The sequence below is a fragment of the Apodemus sylvaticus genome, chromosome 5, assembly GCF_947179515.1.
Source record: "Apodemus sylvaticus chromosome 5, mApoSyl1.1, whole genome shotgun sequence".
In the NCBI taxonomy this organism is placed as follows: Eukaryota; Metazoa; Chordata; class Mammalia; order Rodentia; family Muridae; genus Apodemus; species Apodemus sylvaticus.
This window is the reverse complement of record NC_067476.1, coordinates 139,796,418-139,816,281: the sequence shown is the minus strand read 5'-3', so window position 1 is coordinate 139,816,281 and position 19,864 is coordinate 139,796,418. Positions and strand designations below refer to the sequence as shown.

Below are 19,864 nucleotides of genomic sequence, written 5' to 3'. Positions count from 1 at the left end.
TTTTGTTCTAAAGCTTTCAGGTGTTCTGTTAAACTGCTAGTGTATGCTCTCTCCAGCTTCTTTTTGTAGGCACTCAGAACTATGAGTTTTCCTCTTAGCACTGTGTTCATTGTGTCCCATAAATTTGGGTATGTTGTACCTTCATTTTCATTAAATTCTAAAAAGTCTTTGATTTCTTTCCTTATTTCTTCCTTGTCCAAGGTATCATTGAGTAGAGCATTGTTCAGCATTGTATGTGGGCTTTATGTTGTTTTTGTTGCTTTTGAAGACCACCCTTACTCCATAGTGATCTGATAGGAGGCATGGGATTAGTTCGAACATCTTATATCTGTTGAGGTCTGTTTTGTGACCAATTAATATGGTCAATTTTGGAGAAGGTACCATGAGGTGCTGAGAAGAAGGTATATTCTTTTGATTTAGGATGAAATGTTCTATAGATATCTATTAAGTCCATTTGGTCCAAAACTTCTGTTAGTTTCACTGTGACTCCATTTAGTTTGTGTTTCCCTGTTCTGTCCATTGAAGAGAGTGGGGTGTTTAAGTCCCCCACAATTATTGTGTGGGGTGTGATGTGTGCTTTAAACTTTAGTAAGATTTCCTTTACGAATGCAGGTACCCTTGTATTTGGGGCATAGATGTTCAAAATTAAGAGTTCTGCCAGGTAGAGTTTTCCTTTGATGAGTATAAAGTGGCCTTCTGTATCTTTTTTGATGACTTTTGGTTGAAAGTCTATTTTATATGATATTAGAATGGCTACTCTAGCTTGTTTCCTGGGACCGTTTGCTTGGAGAACTGTTTTCCAGCCTTTTATTCTTAGGTAGTGTTTGCCTTTGACAATGAGATGTGTTTCCTGTATGCAGCAAAATATTGGGTCTTATTTACGAATCCAGTCTGTTAATCTATGTCTTTTTATTGGGGAATTGAGTCCATTGATGTTAAGAGATATTAAGGAATAGTGATTGTTGCTTCCTGCTGTTTTTGATGTAATTTTTATGTTTGGGTGGTTATCTTCTTTTGGGTTTGTTGAAAGGAGATTACTTTCTTGCTTTTTCTTGTGTGCAGTTTCCCTTCCCTTTTTGGTGTTTTCCATTCATTATCCTTTGAAGGGCTGGATTTGTGGAAAGATACTGCGTAAATTTGTTTTTGTCATGAAAACCTTGGTTTCTCCATTTATGGTAATTGAGAGATTTGCTGGATACAGCAGTTTGGGTTGGCATTTGTGTTCCGTTAGGGTCTGCATGACATCTGCCCAGGCTCTTCTGGCTTTCATAGTCTCTGGTGAGAAATCCGGTGTAATTCTGATAGGTCTACCTTTATATGTTACTTGACCTTTTCCCCTTACTGCTTTTAATATTCTTTCTTTGTTTAGTACATTTGGTGTTTTAATTATTATGTGATGGGATGAATTTCTTTTCTGATCAAATCTATTTGGAGTTCTGTAGGCTTCTTGTATGTTCACAGGCATCTCTTTCTTTAGGTTAGGGAAGTTTTCTTCTATAATTTTGTTGAAGACATTTACTGGCCCTTTTAAGTTGGAAATCTTCACTCTTTTCTATACCTATAATCCTTAGGTTTGGTCTTCTCATTTTGTTCTGGATTTCCTGGATATTTTGAGTCAGGAGCTTTTTGCATTTTTCATTTTCTTTGACTATTGTATCAATACTTTCTATGGTATCTTCTGTATTTAAGAGTCTGTCTTCTATCTCTTGTATTCTGTTGTTGATGCTTGGATCCATGACTCCTGACTTCTTTTCTAGGTTTTCCATGTCCCAAGTTGTCTCCCTTTGTGATTTTGTTATTGTTTCTACCTCCTTCTTTAGATCCTGGATGGCTTTGTTTAATTCCCTCACCTGTTTTGTTGTGTTTTCCCTTAGTTCTTCAAGGGCTTCTCACTGTTTTCTTGTGTTCTCTTGTATTTTTTTAAGGGAGTTATTTATGTCCTTCTTGAAGCCCTCCATGATGCCCTCCATCATCATCATGACCTGTGATTTTAAATCCAAATCTTGCTATCCTGGTGTGTTTGGGTATCCAGAACTTGCTGTTGTGGGAGAATTGGGTTCAGATGGTACCATATTACCTTGATTTCTGTTAGCAACGTTCCCACGTTTGCCTTTTGCCATGTAGTTATCTCTGGTGTTAGTTGGGCCTGCTGTTACTGGCTGGAGATTGCCCCTCCTGTGTGTGTGCGCCTGTAGGCCTATCTCAGCAACCCTGGGTCAGCTGCTTTCTCCTGGCACAAATTGCTGTGGTGCTGCAGAGTTCTTGAGTGCAGGTTGAGTCCTGGTGTGCTGTTTCCCAAGTGATCCTCAACTCTGGTGAAACCTGCCTACCAATCTGTTGCACAGTCACAGAAGCAAAGATGGCAGCTGAGACTCACTCTCTTGTAGTTGTATTTGGGTATGTACCTCTGTGGCCCCGATCAGCTCTGGATGCAGGCTGTGCTGGCTGTCTTCTCCTCACTGGCTGCTGGGTGTATAGCTGGCTTCCTGCACTGCTTGGAGATGGCGCACTGTGGCCAAGGGTGTTCCTGATTTGGAGGTGAAACTGGAAGGCTCTTGCCAGAGGCCTCTGGACGGATCCTCCAATCTGCAGGGCCAATTTCACCTGTGCAGGCTGCCTCCTCCTTGCTGGCTACTGGGTGTCTTGCTTTTTTCACTTAATGTAGTGTTTTTAAGATTCATCCACATTGCTGCATTTATCAGTTACATTTCATGGTTAAATGATATCTCATTGCATGTAGACAACACATTTGTTTATTTATCCAGAAATGAACATTTGAGCATTTCATATCATTTGATATTGTTCATGCAGCTGCTGTGATTTATATGCTCAAAGTTGAGTATTTGCTTTCAGTCTTTAACGAGAAAATGGAATTGGTGGGCAGTATGCTACCTTTATGTTTATTTTTTGAGGACTAGACATCTTCCCATTCAAAAGTGATGGAAGTGATTTTTTAAAATATTGCCACCAGCAACTCTTAAGGTTTATGTTTTTGAAATCATATCTTACATAACATAGAAGTTTCTTAATTAGGAAAAATTGTGTTTTATAAAGAGCAGACTAGCTGGGTAGTGGTGGCACATGCCTTTAATCCCAGTACTTGGGAGGCAGAGGCAGGCAGATTTCTGAGTTCGAAGCCAGCCTGGTCTACAGAGTGAGTTCCAGGACAGCCAGGGCTACACAGAGAAACCCTGTCTCGAAAAACCAAAAGCCAAACCAAACCAAACCAAACCACCCCCCCCCCACCAAAAAAAAAAAAAAAAACAAACGAAAAAAATCAGACTATCTCTCAGGCTTAGGGGTGGGGTGATCTGTAGGTGACTGGAGCAGCAACAGCTGAAGCAAGGGAAGTTTTTCTGTGGAGCATGGAATAGGATAGCAGAAGAAACAGGCAGAGGCAGCATGGAGGGCTTGCTGTGATAGGAAGAAGAAGGGAGGAGGTAGGGATGATTTCAGGCTGGGTGCACATTCCTGTGATTCTAGTACTTGGGATTTGAGGCCAGTCAGGGTGTGCTGGCTGGTTTTATGTCAACTTGACACAGCTAGAGTCATCAGAGATGAAGGATGCTCAATTGAGGATCAGGGTGGAGGACCTCCATAAGATCAGGATGTAGACAAGCCTGGAGGGCACTTTCTTAATTAGTGATTGATGAAGAAGGAAGGTCCGATCCATTGTAAGTGGGTGGGGCCACCCCTGGGCTGGTTGTCCTGGATTCTATAAGAAAACAGGCTGAGCAAGCTAGTGGGAGCAATTCAGTAGGCAGCCCTTCTCCGTGGCCTCTTCATCAGCTCCTACCCCCAATTAACTGCTGCCCTCAGCGATAGATTGTCACCTGTAAGTGTAAATGAAATAAATATTCCCTTGCCCCCAAGTTTCTTTTGGTCATGATGTCTCATCACAACAACGAAACCCTAAATAAGACACAGAGTGATAGAGTAAATCTGTTACAAAAATAAAACAAATAGGAAAACTCAGAAGACATCAAGGAGAATGATGTCTGGGAATCTTGAAGTGAAAGAAGATGGGTTATACAGCTCATTGTCTCAGTGGATTGTCTAGAGAAGGCAGTGGCTTGTGGAGAAATCAAGACTTTAGATGTGGGCAAAGAGCTGTGGCAATCAGGTAATCTGGCCTCAATTTTCTAGGGTATAACCTTTTACTTTGAAGTAAGCCTAATTTCAAGCTAAAGATCACCAATTTGAGGCCAACTGGTGTGTTCTTGCTAGTGTTTAATTAATTAACATCCTGAACACTGCCTCCCATCCCCCCTCACAGAGTTCCTCCCTTTCCCCCTTCCTTTCTCTTCTGAGACTGTGGGCCCCTCTAGATATCTCCCTATCCTGGCGCATCAAGTCTCTGGTGTGCCATACCTCTGAGGCCAGACAAGGTACTCACGGAGACTAGCTGCACTTCTGCTATCTATCTATCTATCTATATATATATGCAGGGGATCTCAGTCCAGCCCATGTATGCTCTTTGGTTGGTGGTTCAGTCTCTGAGAGCCCCAAGGATCCATGTTAGTGGAAGCTGTTGGTCTTCCTGTGGAGCCTTCAGGGCCTTCAATTCTTCCCCCAACTCTTCCTGACCTCTGTCCATTGTTTGTCTTTGGTTATCTGTATTTGTTTCAGTCAGTTGCTGTGTGTAGACTCTCAGTGGACAGTTATCCCAGGCTCCTGTCTGCAAGCATAACAGGATATGGTTAATAGTGTCTGGGATTGGTGCTTGTCCATGGGATGAGTCTCAAACTGGGCTAGTTTGCGTTGGCCATTTCTTCAACCTCTGCTCCATCTTTGTCCTTCACTTCTTTTAGGCAGGACACATTTTGGGTCAAAAGTTTTGCGGGTGAGTTGGTGTCCTTATCCCTACACTGGGGGCTGGGTCCTGCCTGGTTACAGAAGGTGACCTTTTCAGGTTCCATGGCCCACTGTTAGGCATCTCAGCTAAGGTCACCCATATTGACTACTAGGAGCCTCCCCAATCCCAGGTCTCTGGGACTTCCTAGAGTCCCCTGCCTCTCCACCACCCCAATAGCTGCAGGTTTCTATTCATTCTCCTGGCCCTCTGGGCTTCTTTCCTGTCTCTCCCCACACCTGATCCTGCCCACCCATTCCCCCACTCATTCCCCTTTCCCTCCCTTCCCCCACCCAAATCCCCCCTCCCTTTGCCTCCCATGCCAGTTTCTTCACCCTTTTAAGTAGGATTCAAGTATCCTTGCTTGGACTTTCCTTCCTTCTCGTGAGTTGTAACATGGGTATTCTGTACTTTATGGCTGATATCCACTTATGGGTGAGTACACACTATAATGTCCTTTTGGGTCTGGGTTACCTCACTCAGGATGATATTTTCTAGTTACATCCATTTGCCTTCAAAATTCATGATGTCTTTGTTTTTAATAGCTGGATAGTATTCCATTGTGTAAATGTACCACATTTTCTATATCCATTCTTTGGTTGAGGGATATCTGAGTTGTTTCCTGTTTCTGTCTATTTACAAATAACTCCTATGAACATGGTGGGTCATGTGTCCATGTAGTATGCTGGAGCATCTTTTGGGTATATGTCCAGGAGTGGTATTGCTGGGTCTTTAGGTAGAACTATTTCCAATTTTCTGAGAAAACACCGAATTGATTTCCAAAATGGTTGTACAAGTTTGCAATCCCCCCAGAAATGGAGGAATGTTACCGGTTCTCCACACACTTGTCAGAATGTGCTGTCCATTGAGTTTTTGATCTTAGCAATTCTGATTGCTGTAAGGTGGAATCTCAGAGGCATTTTGATTTGCACTTTGATTTGATTGACCATGGATGTTTGACATTTCATTAAGTGCTTCTCAGCCATTGAGACTCCTCTGTTGAGAATTCTATTTAGCTCCATACTTCATTTTTTAACTGGGTTATTTTTTGTTTTGTTTTGTTTTTTGTTTCGGAGTCTAACTTCTTGATTTCTCTGTATATTTTGAATATTAGCCCTCTATCAAATGTAGGGTTAGTGAAGATCTCTTTCCAATCTATAGGCTACTATTTTGTCCTACTGACAGGGTCTTTTGCCTTGCAGAATCTTTTTAGCTTCATGAGGTCCCATTTATTAATTGTTAATCTTAGAGCCTGAGGTATTGGTGTTCTGTTTGGAAATTGTTTCCTATACCAATGAATTTAAGGCTATTTCTGACTTCCTTTTCTATTAGGTTTAGTGTGTCTAGTTTTATGTTGAGGTTCCTGGTTGATTTGGACTAGAGTTTTGTGAAGGGTGATAAATATGGATCTATTTGTATTTTTCTACCGTCAGACAACCAGTTAGAACAGCATTATTTGTTGAAGCTTCTTTCTTTGTTCCATTGTATGGTTTTGGCTTCTTTGTCAAAAATCAAGTGTCCATAGGTGTAGGGGTTTATTTCTGGGTCTTTGATTCTATTCCACTGATTAACCTGTCTGTTCCTGTACCAATACCATGCAGGGTCTTTATTTATTTATTTATTTATTTATTTATTTATTTATTTATTTCACTATTGCTCTGTAGTACAGCTTGAGGTCAGGGATGGTGATTCCTCTAGAAGTTCTTTTATTGTTCAGGAATGTTTTAGCTACTGTGGGCTTTTTGTTTTTCCATATGAAGTTGAGAATTGCTTTTTGATGGTCTGTAAAAAATTGTGTTGGAATCTTGATGGGAATTGCATTGAATCTATAGATTGCTTTTGGTAAGAGGGCCATTTTTACTACATTAATCCTACTGATTCATGAGCTTGAGAGATCTGTTTATATTCTGACAACTGAGGTTGTTGTTTTATATTGTCTTATTTTTTTTTCTGTGATAGTTTCCCACAGGTGTGGCACTCTGAAAGTAAGCTTGGCTGCTGACCAATGATGGCTAGGAATCTTGATGTACCTGCTTCTCCAGGCTCAGGATATATGGACAAAGAAGCCCAGGTATCTTTTGATGTGTGTGCTACAAGGTAGAGTGCTGTAAACAGTTATGCCACTGATGTCTTGGCTTTCATTCTGGGTCACATGGCTAGGACTGTACTGACTGGCCTGGGACATACACAAACTTTTCTGCACAGTTTGTAGTGTTATCAGGCTCTTACCTGCTCTGACCCATCTCACATTTTGTGTTTAAACTGGGCTTCTCCATTTTCAACCTGGAGAATTTGGGTTCGAGCTCTGTTGGTTTGGATTTTTCATGAAGTATTTAGAGTTGGAGACTGTGCTAGCTTTCCATCAGTGTAACAAGGTAAGCATCTTCATCAGGGAAGAGGTAAATGTAGGCTCAGTGACAGAGGACCCAGGCTGTGACCTATTATTGTTCCTTTGGTCTTTAGGCCTGTGGCTAGCAGTCTATGGCCATGGGAAACAAAGTGCTCGCAAGAGAGAGGCAGGCCTCCCCATCTGCTTGAAGGGCAAGCTTCCAGTGACCTAAAGAACTACCTCAGACAGCACAGGTCCCACCTCCTCCCAGCAGCACCAGGTGGGGAGCAAGGCTTTACCACCTGAGCCTTTGTGAGGCACTCCAGATCCAAGTATGAGAGGGAGGTGAGGGGCAGAAAGGTTTAATCATTGTCCCTGGAGCAGGAAGATCACAGGATTTTGTTGTCTCAAGTTACTGTTGATCCCCAAGTAAGAAGTTCTTTGCATGCTCATGAATATGCATGAGCATTGAGGAACCAGTCATCTCTCACTTTTGCATGCAGGGAGTGTTTATTAAGGAGCTGATTACAACAATGCCCTTTTCCTCCAACTGTTCTTGTCCTTGTCACTCAAGGCAGAGGATTCTGGGCATGCTGAGGAGACCATAGCTATTGTCTCCTGAATTATAAGTATGGGGTCAAAAGGGCATGGAAAAACTTCTCAGGGGGTTTTGCTGTCATTCAGTACTGCTGTAGTTCAGTCCTGCTGGCCTCAGCTTGCTGCCTGAAGGTCATTCTGAGGGGAGAGAAAGAAAATAGTTTCTGCCTTTCACACTGGAAATTGACTTCAGGTGAGAAAATTGCCAACTCCTCCACCCCCCCAGATCCCCAGATCCCCAGATCTGTTTCAGGGAGGGGAGAGGACATCTGCCAGTGAGCACCCTGCAGAGTTTAGACTATGAGAGGAGGAACTGGAAGGTGAGTCCTCTGGCAGGAGGAGATCCATGCAGAGGAGGTCGTGATCCATCTCAGGACAGCAGTTGTATAGCACTGACTCCTGTGTTCACAAGATTCTGAGTGAAGCACCTGCTGGTGCTGGAACCATGCTGGCTGTTTAGTAACTGTTCTGTTTACTGCTGTGACATAACCTACTATGGGCTGTGTGTCTTGTCACTGAGCTATAGCTCAGATGTCATTCTTCTGGTCTGGTCCCTGATCAAGGCTGGCCTGTGGTAATGGCCCCTCATAGGTTCAACATAAAAGAATGAGAGTATAGAGAGCCCTTGTGGACAACTGCTGACAGTCTCTCAGTCAGACACTCTAGGGATTGATGTAGGCTCAGCTGTAGGAAAGTATGGGCTCTAGGACAGCTTAAGGTTTGAGGCGTTTGAGAGAAGCTGCTGTTTCTGAGTCACATCTGACGATGCTTGTACAGGTAGATATGTGCAAGGTCCTGGATTTGAGGCAAAGCAAAGCAAAAGAAACAAGGAAAGAAAAGAACCGTATTTCTGTCACTTACTGATCTCAGTAGTTTGACATTGGAGTTCGTTAAAGTATTTGAAGACACTCCTTCAGGAATATTCATTTTTTTATACAGTTCTGAAAAAGAAAGTATCATTTTGTGACAGGAGTTAAAGGAAATGACAACCTGATTGGCTTGTGTGACCACAGTCACACGTGGGATCTCTGTCCTGTATGTAGCCCTAGGAGGAGTCACTGTCACACCCATTCAGCATGGTGGCATGAATACTGTCCATCCCAGGCTATTGGATGGTGTATGGGAAGAGAGGCCCCCAAAGCAGGTGGGGACCTGGTGGCCTCCTAACACTGATTGCTAGTGATGGACTGACTGGCTGGCACTCATTTGAGGGTCAGTGCACTATTTGGAACTACAGTAGAACTAACCAGGGATGTGTACACCTGGCATGTGGCACCATCGTTATTGTTGTCCAATGAGGGACAACCTAGCTTTCAAGTGTCTACAGGGGTGAGTGACCCAGGTCCACTGTGCAGCTGTATATACTGATGGTCATGGTCCCAAGAGAGGTGTGGACAAGGTATCTTGGGAACTTCAGAGGATCTGTTTTCTCCTTTACCACCACTTGCTGCCTTTTAAGCAAAGAGAAGGTAATGTGTGTGTGTGTGTGTGTGTGTGTGTGTGTATGTCTATGTGTATGCTAGCAGATGACAGGGTGGCCTTGTGCTTGGTGCTTTAGTGCACTTTTTGTGTCCTCCTCCCACCTCTCATGGGCACTAACTGTGCCAACACTCACTGTTATCAACTCCACATACCATTGAAGCTGGACCAGGCCTTCTTTGTGACTTCAGACATAATGCTTTCTACTTCTTCCTTCTGCAAGACATGGAGACATTTTCAGTAGAGCCATGCAGTCCTCTGCTTGGCCTCAGGGCTCAGGAATATTATCTCAGGCTGCTGGTTCCTGTGGTTCTCTAGTTGACAGGTCTGTCATGTGTCAACATCAAATGTGGAGATGTTTCTCCGTGTATCCTTAGGTGTCTTGTCTTTGGAAATTTAGGGAGTCCCTGTTGGTGTTGTTTCCCCTGTGGCTCCTTGAGCAGAGGTATTGGCCTGGTCAGTGACACCCTGCTACAAGGACAGCAGGTGGCCTTAGGACATCAGGAGCAATTTGGAGGCTAAAGGAAAGAGGACTGTCAGTGGCTAGTCACTACTGCCTGCTTTGATGTAAGTTCGAATGCATGCATGTCTGGGTGTCTGTGTTCTGCTGGTCCCTTCTCTCTCTTGTGGCCCACCTCTGAGCATGAGCTGTTGCTTCTCCATCCATGCTTCCTAAATGCTCACCCTCCTCTGTGGGAAGTCACACTACTGCAGTAGTGGGTTGTGGTGCCACTGTAGCAGTGCCCTGCTGTCTACACACAGTGGATGCTCTTTAAACTCTGCCCTTTAACACCCAGAGGTCTACTGTTGGCATAGAGCACTGTGTCCCATGTATATGAGTAGCTAGTGTGAGGTCAGGGGTTAGTCCTTCTTAGTTCTTTTTAACTGAGCCATAGCCTGGAAAGCTCTGTCTGTCACTTCCCTTGCTAAGGAAAGGAGGAGTGATTGCTGGCCTTGGAGTCACCATAGAATCAGCTTATTCCTGACTCCCATTTCTCATTGTGTTACAGGGACACATTTCCTAATCCCTTCTCTGCGCACACACTGTGGGTCACTGTTTTGCATGTGGCACAGACTTTCAGTGTCTTTGTCTCCCGTTATGTGATTGTGTGTGTGTTCCTCATAGCCTCCACCCACAAGTCCTGTGGGAATTGCCAATAGGCATGTGTTCCCTTCCCCAGGGGCATTTCTTTTCCCCAGTCTTGAATCACTGTGTCTCTGACTTTGATGTGATTTCCCACCTAGTATTCAAGGGCACTTGAACTTACTGCCTCGGGTGGCACCACAGTGTGTTCGGACCTGTCAGCAACAAAGTACAGAGAAACATTAGGTTCATGAGATGAGTATTGCTCAAGTTTAGATTTCAAGTTTAGAGTTCAAGTCTTATCTGAATTGATTTGAGGTGAGTCATCTGTAGACTAGGCACTGCTTGTCAGAATAGACATGGGAATGAGATCATGTAAGCCTTAATTCCCGGTTCCTTTAATTATTGAAATATTTGCTCAGAACAAGATCCCATTATGCCTGTGTGTTGCACAGGGTCTGTTGTACCTTATGAGTTTGATGTCTGGTGTCAGTGTGGAGTTTGAAATCTTGCTGCCATGGGAGATGAATAATTTCTGAAATGACACAAGAGAGCATGTGTGACACAAGGGGACCTGGCCTTTCCCTCTGCTGTGGGGTCAGCAAGGCATAATGGGCCTCAGGCTTTTGGAAAGAGTCCATCCTGCTCATCCAAGTTCTCCTTCCACAGCAGTCTGCTCCATTTCTCGGCACTCACCGATTCCCCAGTGGCAAATTCCTCGCCATCCTTTCTTATGTCAACCTTATAGAGGACTCTGAGCGTATTGTTTTCCTGGGAGGCAAGTGCTATATAGGTGATTTGTGCTTCCAGGTCATTCATCTGTGGTGAAGAAGAAGAGTTCAGTTAGTGTGGGGAAGAGGACAGAGGTGCCATATCATGAGGCAGGCATGTGTCCTCTGTCTTTGTGAGGATACTGCATTCTGGCTTGTAGGCTAGCTTGCCCAGCTTGGGTGCTAGTGCAGCTGAGAAAAAGAAATGCCAGGGCTTTCCCAGCCCTTGCTTCTGTTTACTTCAGTGTGTGGATGGATGTCGGGACAGAGAACTTGTGAATGTTCCTCTCTATCAAGCCTTTCAAAGATGAAGTATCTTTGTCTGCCCTTGTGTCTCAAAGCTCTCAGATGACCACTTGTGGACTCTGTGGTGAATATACTTCTATGCTATTTCACATGATGGTGGTACCTAGAGAAGTGGATGACACACGCATACTGTTAACATTACTGCCCTTCCTGTCCCCTGACCCCTAAGCCCTGAGCCTGCTCCTGATGCCCCACTGATGAGGTCCAGGCCTCGGCCTGATCATGAAGTTTAATGTATGTCCTGTGTCATTGATCTTTTCAATGTTTGCATGAATCATTTCCCTGAGAAGTGACAGTCTCAGCTAATACCCAGAGTAGTAGAGACCTGTGGCTGATGTTGGACACTCACCTGGACAGAGCTGTTCTTGGCCACATGTTTTATAAGTGTCTTCAGTGTTGAGGAGGAAATGGTTACAGCAATGCTGGCATTTTTGGGATCTGGGGGGAGCCGACCTCCAGGCACAGGGACAGTTTTGTTGCCTATATTGGCTTTAACCTAAGGAGGGGAAAGCAGAGGAACATCTTTGTGAAGTCACCAGAATATGTATATGTTTGCCTGTCACATCTTCTCCTTGACACAGTTCTATAGAACTAAAGGCCAAGCTGAGTCATGTTTCTGTCATTTTCTTCTCTTCCTGTCTCTTCCCTCTCTCTCTTCTCTTCCATTTCCTTGCCTTCCCTCTTTCTCCCTCCCTTCTCCTTCCTTCCCTTCCACATTTCATAGCTCATCATACAAAGGCATAAGTTCTTAGATATTGTGGATTTTCTTGGATATTCCCCCTCTCCCCTCCCATCCTCCCCCTTTCTCTGTCTCTGTTTCTGTCTCTCTGTCTCTGTATCTCTGTCTCTATCTCTGTCTGCCTTTCCATCTCTCTGTCTTTCTATCTCCCTCTCTGTCAGTTTCATTCTTCTGTTTTATATGCCCTCTCTTGTAACATGTCTGACCAATACTTTCTTTCTGGAAGGGATGTTGGCACATCAGTGAGGAACACCAAGGACAGTGACACATGTCCGTCATCACCTATGCTTGCACATCTTGTGCAGGCCTCCTTACTCCACACCGTGACTGGAACATGTGAAATTATGTGCAGAGTCTGTTACCACACGTGTGCTGTGTACAGAGATCTGACCCTCAGCTTGGCTATGTGCTCTGTGTATGTTTGCAGGTTGTTTGATGAGCTTCCTCCCATGTTATGTAGTTTTTTGCACTTCATCAAGTGAGTGGAGCCTTTTCGATGGATCTCAGGAGCGAAGCTGAGCTAACTCTGCCTCCCCCTTCATCACTTCAGTGGCCTGCTTCTGCCTTCCTGGTTGGGTTGTGGGTGGTTGGAAGAGCAGGGTCTTTTTGCTTGTTTGTGTGTAGTTCACTGAGAGTGGAGATGTGAGCTGGGTCATGCAATGCTTGTCCTGTTGGAGTGCCTCAGAGGTGAAGGGAAAAGTATGCTAGGCTGAGTTTGTCCTAACTGGGCACTCAGGAGATTGACCCCAGGAAGAAGCTGAGGCGTCTGAAAAGAGCCCATGGTTTCTCTATTCTGACCATCTGATGTCTTTTATTGCCAAGGTATGCTTCCAGCATTCATCCAGTTGTCATTGAAAAGCCAGTGAATACTTACACAGTAGAGGATGGAAAGTCCTTTTGGAGACATCTTGGCAGTACGAACTTGGTAACTGAATAAGCCGGAAGCTGCAGACAGAAGAGACGGACGAATCAAGGGAGACCAGACAAGCACCAAGGCTGCTGTGCCTCAAACTCTGTTGCTCTCATTTCCCTCTAGACAGCAGTTTAGACAACTACTTCTGTCTTCCTGCCAGACACATGGAAGAGCTCTAAGGCTTCTACGTCTCTGTCTCCAGGTGTGCTATGAACTTTACAGTTACTAGAAAGGATTTCTTTCTTTTCTTTTCATTCTTTCTTTCTTTTTTTCTACTCAGAGATGGAAAGACTGGCTAGCTAGAGCCTGCCATTTGTTTACTTTTGGACTTGAGAAATGTGCCCAGTTTCCTACTTCACCTCTCTGAGTGGTTCAACCCATTTTGTCCCACCAACTGTGACTGTTGTCATGTTTTTAGGGATTCTCTGGGGTTTCCTGATCTCAGACAGCCAGAGATAAGGGCCTGGGAAGGCCCTCAATTCAGACTCTATGCAGTGTTGCCCTTGAAAGGTGTTTGGGTTGGGACGATCCAGGCAGACCCTTCAGAAGCACTGGGTCCCATCCTCTTCCATAAGGCAGAATCCATGTACAGCAAGGGAAAGTTCACGTGGACCCATGTCATCTCTAAGTGTGCTGAGGAATTTGTGAGTCTTTGTAGTTTTGGAGGGTGAGATCTGAGAAGTCCATCTTTGTGGTGTGCCACCCTATGAAATCTCCCAAGGTGCTGGGGCCATCCACGCTCTAATAGAAACTCTAAAGAAGTACTCACTGTTCTTGCAGTTGTTGAAGTCATTGAGGACGATGGCACAGGAGTTGGATTTCTCCATCTGTGAAGTCAGCACACAGACCTTAGCTGAGGGAGCTTCAGTAGCCTGTCTTGCCACACTGCTTCCTGCCCTTCTCCCCTTGACTTCCTCTCATGTGACACTTTCCTAGCCTCTCCTGGGCTGAAGTTATCCATAGTTGCCATGTGTCATGATTTGTATGTAGTTCTGCTGCCAGGCAGTGTAGTTCAGATGTGCTGCTTGTCCAAGGTGGCCCTCGGGCTCCAGGGGGCCCTGGCTTTGTTCCTAATGCTCTCCTAACATCAGGCCTGTGAACTTTTCTCTCCCTGTGTTTCCCCAGTGACTTAGCTCCCTGTGGGAATCCTCTGCCTTCCCTTCCTTGGACTTACATTTTCATTTATTTTTGCTGTCAGGAGTACTGGGATGACCGAATTCAAGGGCAGAGGCACAGGCAGAGGCACAGTTTCTTTGACTCTGTGAAAGAATACATGTTGAAACAAGTGATCCTTGTATTTCTAGATTCGTCTATGTGTTAAAGAAATCATCTCACTGATGAAGGAGTCAGGACGGTGCCTGTGATGTCATTATGTGGAGGACCTGAGCTCTTGGTTTGGTCTTCAAGGAAGATGCAACGGTACCTGACCAATGCACAAGACACCTAGTCCTGAGGTCCACGTGGATGACTTCATCCTTCAGACAGTGGAGCAAATTCATTCACATTCCTGTTTGTTTTCTTGTGTAGTTGTGGATCAGAACACACAGCTTTCTATGCTCTAGCTAAAGAAAATGTAATAGATCCTCCCTTGGCCATAGCATAGGGAAGTAAAGAAAGTGAAAGCTGGGCCTGTGCAGGTTGAGAAGTTACAGCCTGCAAGCTTCTCTGTCCATGTGTTTCCCCAGTGACAGTGTGACCCTAAGTCAGTAGAGCCTGCATGCTATTGCTAGGTCAGGATAGGGGAACTAGGCCACACAGCTGACAGATTTTCACTGTGGAGCCACATGGTTCCTGTTTTGCATTTTGGATCTGATCAGTGTACAGTTCATGAAACATATGGGATGGGTTACTAAAACAGGCAGGAGGAATGATGTAGGTGTGAGAAGGCTGTACTTCAACAAGTAGGATGTTGCTAGTGAGCTTCTAGCTAGCTGGTCAGCATTTCCTGATTGTCTGTTGTACTATGGTGGACCAGTTCACCTCTGGGAAAGCTGCAGGGGCCTTCTGAGACATGTTTGAATCAAGGTAGTAATGAAAAGAAAGGGTTTACGTACGTCTCTATTAGCTGAATGTTCATTTCCTTGACCTGCATATGGGTGTCTTGCACATCAAGGTTGACGCATTGGGTGTTGTTGGAGGAAACAGCAATTCTCATTGTTACGTCCATCTGAGACTGAAACTGCATTAGGTTGATGACTGGTCCAAGCAAGCTGTGGAGAGGAAGGTAAGGGTGAACAGAGTGCTGCCTGAGGTGTGGGGCTCCAGGGGATGGACAGGCATTTGGGAAAGAGCTGTGGGCCAGGACCATCCTTTAGAGGGCAGGACTGCGCATCCCAGTTCACATGGTCTTAGGGTCTCAGTCCCTTGCCACAGGGAGAAGAGCCTGGTCATTTGGGGGCAGCCATTCAGTATTTCACAAACAATTGTCTTAGCAAGCCTGAAAAGGTCACCCTAATGTTCACCCAAGTCTAAGGATTGGATGTTCCTTATTGAGTACATGAGAGACATCCATCTGCCAGAAGCGACTGTGGCTACTTCTTATTCTTCAGTATATGGATATGATTGAAATACATATATAAATATGATGTATTTCTTTTTTTTTGTTTTTTTGTTTTTTGGATTTGTTTTTTTTTTCAAGACAGGGTTTCTCTGTATAGCCCTGGCTTTCCTGGAACTCACTCTGTAGACCAGGCTGGTCTCGAGATTAGAAATCCTCCAGCCTCTGGCTCCCAGAGTGCTGTGATTACAGGTGTGTGCTATCACCACCAGGCTTGATGTATTTCTTTTTTGGGAGAATGTATTTTATTGTAAGCCTGGCTCTGTGGGAAGCCAATCCTCTTTTGTCATATTATGTTTTTGTCATCTGGCTGTAGCATAGCACATGTGTACCCTCATCCAGGCTGATCCAGGCAACCATTGTGTAAACACACTCACCCTTGTCCTTCTATGATGGCAGTAACTGCGGAGAGAACTTGAATCTCATCAGCTCCCACGGCTATATCCGTGCTGTCCACTGTTACTTGTGAGACCTTTAATCTGCATAGTGACAGCAGAGACTCAGTTGTGTGCCATGGCAACAGCCTGGCCCTCATGAGAAATACCTGTGAGTCAGAGAGTTCACCACCAACTGATCCCAGCCAATCCCATGGGCCCCGAGCTTCCCTTTCCACCATGTAAAGGTTTGAGCTCAAGGAATCCTGGTCCTATTTTGCAGAGAGACTTCCTGGAGAACTAAGTATGTTTCTCCATGGCAGGGTGGCTGTCCCTGGGATTGCTGTAGTTGAATCTGAGGGTTCTCCAAAAGCAGCTTCTTTGTCCAAAACCCAAGAGTAAGAAAGCACTTACTTGAGCACAGTTTCTTTGATGTCCATCTTGAGCAGATCTCCAAGTGGCTCCTTGATGGTATCTGGGACCATATTGGTCACTTTGTCATGGACAGTATCTTTTAGATTGCTTACATCTTCAACAATGTCATCTAGAGGCTTCTTGATATTGGAGAGCCCATTCCCATTCAGCAGTCCTTTTCCAGGGCTCTTGTCTCCACCAAGGTTTAGTAAGCCACCCAGGACATCTGTGCCTGGGAGGCCCTCTGGGATTAGCTGACCAAGACCACCAGCAACCTTGGAGCCAGATGAGTGCTTTGAGGAATCCTCATTACCTTCATTGCCTAGGAGTCCACCAATGCCAAGGCCTCCTCCCCCATTTAGGAGGGAAGTGACATCTAAGATAGCAAGCACATCAGAGTCCTCCAACGTGGTTATCAAACTTCCAATCATGCCTCCCAGGTCAACATCATCACACTTCACCAAGTTCTCAATCTGTGGGGGCAGTGTCTTCATGAGGTCTAAAAAAGATCAAGAGAGAGATCTGGTGTCAGTTCTGCCCTTGCAATGTTCTTTTCTGGATGATAGCATCTTGAAATATGGGGCACATAGGGACTCTGTATTCTGCCTTCCTAGTTTGAGTTTTGTCTCTGCCCTAGTTAAGAGTTAGTTTCTGTCAGAGAACTATCCCTTCTGTGACACGAACAGCTCCTTTTAGCCTACAGTGATATAACTTGTGAGGAGAGTGTTTCCTTGAAAGGTACATGGACATGGAGTGAGGGTGGGACCTCATTTTTGTTTGTCATTTTTCTTCTGTCTTGCTTTTTTATGCTTTTATTTACTTTTAATGCAAATGATATAAAAAGATTCCAACTTCCTGGCCCAGACCCACTTGCACTCGGTATGCTGGGCATCTGATCTGGTCCTCTTCTGGTGAAGAGGGTCGTCAGGCCAACATGGTTTTACTTGTTTGTTTGTCCTTGTGTACAGTTCCCAATTGCAGGTATGTTCTTTAGAGTCTCTATGGCTTCCCTGATCACAGTGTCTTTATTTGGTGAGATCTATAATTGGATATGGTGCATGGCTTGTGGACAAAGGAAAAGGTTATGAGTGTCATTATCTGTTACAAGGTGGAGGGTCTACAGAAGTGTCAGTGTCTTGAAGAGTAAAGGACAATTATTTTCTTTCTAGGCCATTATGTCCCAGATATCTCTGTTCTTTTTTTCATTTTCCTCCTATTAATCTGGAAGATTCTTTTTCCTTGAATGCGCTATATTTGAAGGAAGTACTTCTGTGCCTTTTTATTTTGACCAAGACTTGGGCTTTCGAGGCCAGAAAGGAGCTTATTTTTTCCCCCTCGATCTGATTTAAGTAGGAAGAGGTAGATGAAGTGCAGGTAATTTTTGAAGAGGCTGAGTCAGCCACGGTTTGACGAATTGTCAAGGTTCTAGAATTCTTTCTCTGAGTTCCTTTCTGGCTGTACAAGGAATGGCATAGAACAATGTCAGTGAAGTATTGATTGTGGTCAGCCTTGCTGAATCTACAGCTGAAGATGATTGAGCCAAGGAATGTTTCTGGCTCAATAGTGTCACAGTTGAAGAAAGTTGAAGAAGGCATCTTTTCCAGCCTAGTTGCTCCTTCTCAGCCCAAGAGTTCTGTGCCTCATAAACTGGTTTTTTGAGGAATCTTATCTCTGCCTGTTCATTGGCTTATGGCCTCTATCTTTATCCTGCCACGCTCTGATGCAGGGCTTTGCTAGACCATTACTGTAGGAAGCTGCTAAGAAAAGTGTAAGGGTTTCTTGGCATTTATCCCACGAGTCCTATCCATTTTCTGTTTCTCAAAGAGAATTACATCTTTGTGCTCTTAGCCTTTGAGAGTCTCGGGGAATAGAATTTTTATCTCAGAGAACAATGTTTATCTCCAGGAGGAGATGAAGAGGGTTTTGAGAGAACATATGTGGTCAAGGGCTTGTAAGAGAATACTAAATTTGTTGTTTTGTCATGCTGAACATCAGGCTGAGGGTTGTGGATTTGCGGGAGTGGAGGCAAGCTTCAGGCCCAGCAAGACGGAACCTGTAGTGTGACATAGCCTCTAGATGGTAAGAGTCAACTGGAAGGCAGATAGTGAGACAGCCATTGTAGCTGGACAGTTCCTTTGTCCAGGGTAGCATAGGCTTGTCCTGGACCACCTGTGTGAACATACAAGCAACTTCACCTTATCCTAGTGTGTTCGGATGAGCTGGATTCAATCTCTTGCTGCACCAGATTTTGTAGGTATGCCCTAATGTCCCTTGACTCTATAGGCCCCAAGCATATGTTAGAGTGTCATCATGTTTAAATCTACTTGTTCAGAAAGTTTCCTAAACTCCCTCTGATCTCAGAAATGAGCAGCCTCTGGAAAGTATGAACAGGACTCAAGATAAGATGTGAAATGGATCTTACTTACAGTCTTGGAGTTTGTCACTGGAGAGGAAGTATCTGGCTGCAGGTACACACTTGCCACCTCTGAATGGAGGTACAGGCCTTTTGGGAGGTGTCCCTTGATGCTTGGGTGGACCTTTGAGGTCTGGGGAACTTGGGAGTACTGAAGGGATATTGAGTTGACCAGGCACAACTGCAGGAAGACTTGCCACCACTGGCGGTGTTTCTACCAGGTCAAGTGTTCCTGCTTGGATGCTCAACATGATGGCCAAGGCCTGGAGAACCCACATCTTTGTGTCTGAAACCTGAAGAAGAGAAATGGGTCACAGGTCACATTCCCCAGGGATCTTAGAGATTTCATTGAACTTTGTGTAGATGACTCCCTGGTCCCTGTTAGAGTTTATTACTGACATATTTGACAACCCTGTTTCTCCTCTGTTTATGGGAATTCTGTTTGGATATATGGCAGTAAACATCTTGATGAACCCCTCATTCTCCTTTATTGTTTCTCCAGTGCCTCAACATTTTGCTAGGATTTGTTGCAGCAAGTCATCCCTAGCATATATGTCCCTGCTACAGTTTTGTTTTCAGTGTTGAGATTACTCATAGGACTTTTACATTTTACAGCATTGCCCTAATCCTGGATTATGTCCTCAGCCCTTTATCAGTGTCCCAGTCATATTCTATGAATGTGTCCTTACCTACCATCTCAGTACCCTTCACTAAGTATCTTCTTAGTGAGTCATTTGTATAGGACTTTTCCTGAGACACCCTACCTAATCATGCCAGCAAAACCCCTCTGATCCCAGTTTCCCTTGTCTTGGGTGGCATAACTCATTCTTGATAGATCTGAGCTGTGCTGGTGACTTTTGGAGATTATTCCCTACCTCACCATCTTAGATTACTTGCTTGCCCTTAGCTCTAAGTGCCTTTTTCTCTGAAGTTTACCTCTATTTACTTTTTTGTTTGTTTGTTTTTGTTTTGTTTTTCTTGACAGGGTCTCTTTGTGTAACCCTGGCTGACCTGGAACTCACTCTGTAGACCAGGCT

General features: G+C 44.5%; 1 protein-coding gene across 1 annotated transcript; it reads right to left on the bottom strand.

The window, feature by feature from the left end:
- Positions 1–7,687: 7,687 nt before the first annotated feature.
- On the bottom strand, positions 7,688–19,105 carry LOC127686102 (vomeromodulin-like). The gene is made up of 14 exons (XM_052183983.1): positions 18,841–19,105; positions 16,415–16,913; positions 16,004–16,105; positions 15,124–15,279; positions 14,244–14,328; positions 13,839–13,896; positions 13,031–13,101; positions 11,767–11,913; positions 11,038–11,160; positions 10,809–10,876; positions 10,526–10,556; positions 9,413–9,473; positions 8,640–8,719; positions 7,688–7,916 (listed from the first exon to the last, which is right to left on the bottom strand). The coding sequence occupies exons 1-14, from the start codon at positions 19,103–19,105 to the stop codon at positions 7,893–7,895; spliced, it is 1,770 nt and encodes a 589-aa protein (XP_052039943.1). The 3' UTR covers positions 7,688–7,892.
- Positions 19,106–19,864: the final 759 nt, after the last annotated feature.